This window comes from Schistocerca cancellata, chromosome 6 (assembly GCF_023864275.1).
Source record: "Schistocerca cancellata isolate TAMUIC-IGC-003103 chromosome 6, iqSchCanc2.1, whole genome shotgun sequence".
Lineage (NCBI taxonomy): Eukaryota > Metazoa > Arthropoda > Insecta > Orthoptera > Acrididae > Schistocerca > Schistocerca cancellata.
The window spans coordinates 513,727,687-513,733,686 of NC_064631.1; the positions used below are offsets into that span (position 1 = coordinate 513,727,687).

The 6,000-nt window shown below is 43.1% G+C and overlaps 1 protein-coding gene across 6 annotated transcripts in view; it reads left to right on the forward strand.

Moving 5' to 3' along the window:
* Window positions 1–6,000, forward strand: part of LOC126088514 (membralin) — a 551,852-nt gene that overhangs the window by 44,391 nt on the left and 501,461 nt on the right. For all 6 annotated transcript variants that reach the window (XM_049906664.1, XM_049906661.1, XM_049906663.1 and 3 more), the window contains exon 3: window positions 4,845–5,083. In XM_049906664.1, coding sequence (XP_049762621.1) covers window positions 4,845–5,083 — 239 coding nt within the window. The remainder of the gene's footprint in view (window positions 1–4,844; window positions 5,084–6,000) is intronic.

Here is a 6,000-nt window from a genome sequence, read left to right on the forward strand (position 1 = left end):
CTCTTAACTGTGATCCAGATTTCTGCCGCTACCGAACTGCCATTGAGAGGGGTCACTTGGACTTCCGGTCTCCAAATTCTGAACCCTACAATTGCCCCTTCACAATGTGGGAACTGGATTCGGCGCTGTCTGTGGCTCATGATACTGCGCCTGGTCATGATCAAATCCGGTACAGCATGCTGCAGCACTTGTTGCTGCCATCCAAGGAAGTTCTCCTGAGTTGTTTTAATATGATATGGTTATCCGGCACATACCCTGACTTGTGGAGGGAGGCGGTTTTGATTCCTCTCCTCAAACCGGGGAAGGACCGAACGCATCCCGGCAGTTATCGAAGTATTGCTTTGACGAGCTGTATCGGGAAGACGTTGGAACGCATGGTCAACTGTCGCCTGGTTTGGTTGCTCGAGACCAGGCAGCTCCTTAGCCCCTCCCAGTGTGGCTTTCGGCGATGTCGTTCCACTATCGACAACTTGACCCTGCTTGAGGCGGCCATCCAGCAGGCCTTCCTACGTAACCAGCATTGTCTTGGTGTCTTCTTTGACATTCATAAGTCGTATGACACTACTTGGCGCCGCCATATCCTCAATCAACTCCATGAGTGGGGCTTTCGTGGCCGTCTCCCCATCTTCATTCGGTCCTTTCTTTCCCACCGCCTCTTTCGTTATAGGGTTGGTAATGTGCTATCTGATTTGTATGTGCAGGAGAATGGTGTTCCTCAGGGAAGCGTTTTAAGTGTCACCCTCTTTGCCGTCGCCATTAACAGTATCATGTCCACTATCCGGAGTCCTGTCCAATGCTCCTTGTTTGTGGACGATTTTGCTGTTTTCTGTTCTTCCTCCAATCTTGTCACTGCTAGTCGGCAGTTGCAGCTTACGATACAGCGATTAGAGGCATGGACTGCGAAGACGGGTTTTACCTTTTCTGCGGACAAATGTGTGTGTGTTCATTTTAATCGTTCTCGACGTCTTTTTACCTCCCCTGAATTGCGTCTGAGGGACACCATTCTTCCTTTTAGCGACACTGTGCGGTTCCTGGGCCTCACCTTTGATTCCAAGTTGTCGTGGTTGCCTCACCTTAAAGACCTCAAGGTGCGGGCCCTGAAGGCACTGAATATTTTGAAGTGTCTGAGCCATCGGTCCTGGGGAGCAGATCGGGCGCTTCTGCTGCAGTTCTATAGGGCTTTCGTCCGGTCGCGTCTTGACTATGGTTGCCCCGTGTATGGGTCAGCAAGGCTTTCGTATCTGAAGATTCTTGATGCAGTACACCATGAGGGTATCAGGCTGGCCACTGGTGCCTTCCGTACCAGTCCCATCCCCAGCCTGTGTGCTGAGGCAGGGGAACCGCCGCTCGCCATCCGGCGGAAACTCCTCATGGTGCGACGGGTGTGTCAATTCCTTGCCTGTCCTACCTCCCCTGCGTACCCTACCGTTGCCCGACCGCCTATGGAACGTCTCTTTTCCAGTCGTCCCAGGGCAACGAGGCCATTTGGGATTCGTGCCAAGCATTTGCTTGAGTCCCTTGGTGTGGAGCTTGTGGCCCCCCAACGACAAGGTTTTACTCGCCTGCCTCCCTGGTTGCTCCAGAGGCCCAGCGTCCTTTTAGACTTGTCGGAGTACCGGAGGAGTTGCACTCCTGCGTTTGTTTTTATCTCCTTATTTTATGATATTTTAAACCAGCATCCCGACCATGTACCAGTATTTACGGATGGCTCTAAACAGGGGGACTCTGTTGGTTGTGCTGTTGTTTTCCCTGATCGATTCGTCAGGTTAAGGCTTCCTGCGGCGTTTACCATCTTCGATGCCGAATTGTTTGCGATCTTGCAGGCTTTGGAGCAGATGAGGTGTGTTCCCAGTCTTAAGTTCCTCATCTGTTCTGACTCCCTGAGTGCCCTTCAGACCATGCAACACTTGTACCCAGCGGATACGGTCGTCCAGAACATCCATGATGCCCTCCTCCACCTGCAACGGCAGGGGAAGGAGGTGTCCTTCTGCTGGGTGCCGGGGCACGTGGGTATTAGGGGAAACGAACTGGCGGATGTGGCTGCCAAAGATGCATGTTCCCTCCCTCACGTTGTTGAATGTGCCGTCCCCCTCCATGCTGTTACCTCCCTCCTGCGTTTTCGTGTTATGCGTCAGTGGTAAGAGGAGTGGCTGGCAGTCGGTGACAATAAGCTGCGTCTGGTCAAGGCTACCACGCGGCCGTGGCGTACGTCCTACCAGTCATGCAGGCGGGATGAGGTTCTCCTCACTCACCTCCGCATCGGGCACAGTCCCTTAACGCATGGTTTTTTACTCCGGCGGGAGGACCCCCCAATCTGCAGTTCTTGTGGCGTCCAGATTACTGTCCGCCACATTTTACTTGACTGTCTTTTATTCTCTGACCAGAGGGCGGTGGTTTCCTTGCCACCGGATTTGCCCTCTATTTTACAAGATGACGCAACAACTGTAGTTAAGGTCTTACAGTTTTGTGTCCTGTCCAATTTGTTGCCTCGGATTTTAGGGAGAGGGTTTTAATGTGCTGCTGGGTGACTGGCTCACCCAGGTTTTAGGTAAGAGGTCAGCCAGTCACGATTACCTCCTTGTTTCCCTTCGGTTTCTGTTCTCTTTTCCTTGTGTTTCCTTTCCTTTTTAGTGTGTCCCTTCTCCTCTCGTTTTGCCTCTGTGTGTGAGGATTTGGCACTGCGTCAGGTCTGTGTGTTTTAGCTGTTCTCCTTGTTCGCTGTTTGTCTTAGTCCCTTCACTGCATGTGTTCCTGTTTTTATGCGTTTGGGCGCTGATGACCACGCTGTTTAGCACCCGTAAACTTCAAACACACACACACACACACACACACACACACACACACACACGACATGGGCCTACAAGGTGTGAAGAGTCTGGTATATATGAGAATCTCTATATTTGTATGTGTTTTCCTGTTTCAGTATTTTTTGATGGTGGTTCTAAAAAGGGCCACATTTGTGTTAAGATCCTCAGGTCTGTTGGTTCTTATGTATTTTTAAAACTGATGGCCACACAGTGACTGAAATCAATTTGTCAAATAAAGGATTTCTATCTTTACGACCAATGCTGCCATTTATCCAAAATATATTGACAGTTATCTTTGTCAAGTGTATTATTTGCAACTTCTGTAAATTCCACGTAACTTATTCTGTAGCACTCTACAAACGAATCTGTGTATCATAGCTGATATTGTTGTTTTTCAAACTGATGACAGCAGGAAACTTGTCTGTAATTTTACATATCTTGATTATATTTCCTTACTAACGTCACTAACCTTGTCTGCTTTAGATAATTTAGGAAACATCTGAACTTGGTGACTAATTTTATGTTTATTATGTTCGCACTTCAAGCTTCCTGGTGAGCATTTATTCATTCATTCAGCAGCAGCATTACTTGATATATATTCAAGCGTTTCACCTGTCTCAGGAATATATGATTGTAATTTCTATCTAGTGCTTGAAAATAGTCTCTTGCAGAAGTAAATAATTTTTTTTGGATGATCTATTAATCGTACCCCTTCGTCCCTCTCCATCTGCGACTCTTTCTTTATCTGATTGTTGATCTTTGTTATGCAATGCTTCACTTCACTTTAATTTTTTACGGCACACTTCTCCCCAGCTTTGATTGGCCAATAATGTTGGAGAATTAATGTCTTGGATTTTAAAATGTATAATTGCCAATTTTCAGGTGGGTTGCAGTATTGTCTATTTGTTGCCCTTCTGTACTGTTGACTATTTATCACATGGCAAAACTTTACAGAATGTTTAACTGTGTGTTTGTGGTTTAAAGTGTAATATTGTAATAATATTTGTGTCTCCTCATAAAATTAATATTTTTGGACATTTATACTGTGTCTGGAACTTCAGTTAACATGTAAAAAAACATGTCTACATTTCAGTATGAGGTCGGTACAAAAAACAGAATGATTAAATTATCATAAAATTCAGTTCCTGTTGATTCAGTATTTGACAATTCATACTTTACCATTGTGAAGACTGGTGATGTCTGATTTAACAGCATGATTCTTCAACCCTTATGATATTTGTTGGTAGCAGCATATCCTTTCACACAACGACAATATACATGCTAGACATCTGTGTATATGCACTGTTATTTAGTAATAGGTGCTGCCAAACTTTGAATTGTTCTTTCGTATTTTCAATTTCCGACAAGTTTTGAGGAGGCAATATCTTAAACTGAGTGAGGTGGTGCAATGGTTAGCATACTGGACTCTCACTCGGGAGGACAACAGTTCAAATTCACATTAAGCCATCCTGATTTAGGTTTTTCCATGATTTCCCAAAATTGCACTAGGCATGTGCCCAGATGGTTCCTTTGAAAAGGACCCAGCCAATTTCCATTCTCCTCCTTCAAACAGTCATAGCTTGTTGTCCATCTCTGATGACCCCAATGTTGATGGGTCATTAAACCCTAATCTTCTTTCCTTCCTTTTGCAATACCTTAACGTTGTTTTTTGTGGTTTTATGCACTTTTAGGGTTCTTGTATGTACGATTCTATTTAACATCTGGGAGTCATCCAGCTCTTCACTTTCTTCAAAGATTGTAGAGTATTAGCATCTGCACTTTTATCAGAGTTGTTTGATTTGCTATTTTCACTGTATTAATTTTTTACTTTAAATATTTTTTGAACAGCTCTTGCCTAGCTACCATTAAGTTGTACCAAAGGTTCATTATGGAGGATACATGTCAAAAATGCAACTGTAATGTATTTTGATTTGAAAATGCTAATGTTTCTCATTATGGGCTGTCTTATGTTGTTAGCTAGTCCTTTTTGCTATTATATTAAACTGATGACTAATAAACCATGCCTTTTAATTCCAGGCCATTACAGCGTTTTTTGTTTTGGCATACATCCACGTTGTTTTTTCTCGGACACCAACAAACTGTTTAGAAAAAATAAAAGATGACTGGCCTCGAGAAGGAATCTTAAGAGTAGAAATATTAAGAAATGGAGGAGAGGATTATAACATAGAAAAATCTTACGCTAAAGAAGAAAAACTCAGACAGGAAAACTCAGCAGCTGATCTGAGCACTGTAATAGGAATGCTTACAAGAGATGGGTAAGATAACACTCTACTTACAGTAGCTGTATGCGCTCAGTTATGAACAGCTGAAGGATAGGCTGTAATTGAGATGTATTAGTATTTTTGACCAGTGATTGTACTCTCTTGTGCAATACTAAGCAGTGGTTTGGCCACTGTTACCAGTGCTCTTTTGATGATGATGATGATGATGATGATGATGCTCTACCACTATGAAAGCCACTTGAAAGTTCTGTAAACATTGGTCCATATAGCAAAATGTTTCAGAAAAGTTTTGCTGATGCTTTGTTCAATTTTTATTTTTTTGTTATGTTGATGTGTGTTTCTCACTACTTTCATACCAATTGCACACATTAAGGTTGCCCTCTTGCAGCGGATGTCCCAGGAGCAAAAGCTTGTGAATGGCTTGTAGCACAGTGGCTGCTGGAACGAGCCCCACCTCCTCCTCCCAGGGCAGCCCGATTATGTAATGGGTTACATTTAGTAGTCGCAGGCATTTCAGGAAAGCTTAAGAAATGAAGAGGAAGACTTTTAATATTTGAATTAAATAGGATATTGTTTGAAAATTGAGTTTTAGTTACAAAAAAGTTAAACAAAAAACTTCTGCTGACAGAACAAACTGAATAGTAAGAAAAACATGAGTTGTGGTTGACACTCAAAAGTACTGATAAAATACTGAAGGGACTATTACACTTATAAGACTTAGTATGTTGCAAATCATGCCAGAAGGTTTGGATATCAGGAACAAAAATGACTTAAATGCCAAAAAATGGGTATTACTATTAGATAGTAAGTGTAAGTAATAAGTGTAAGTAATAAGTAAGATTGGAATGACTGGGAAAGTGGAATTCAAACCTGTCCATTCCAGGAAAGATAATTATAATGTGGCACATTAGAAATCAATATGAGTGAAAAAAGTGTTTTCTGTTTTAATG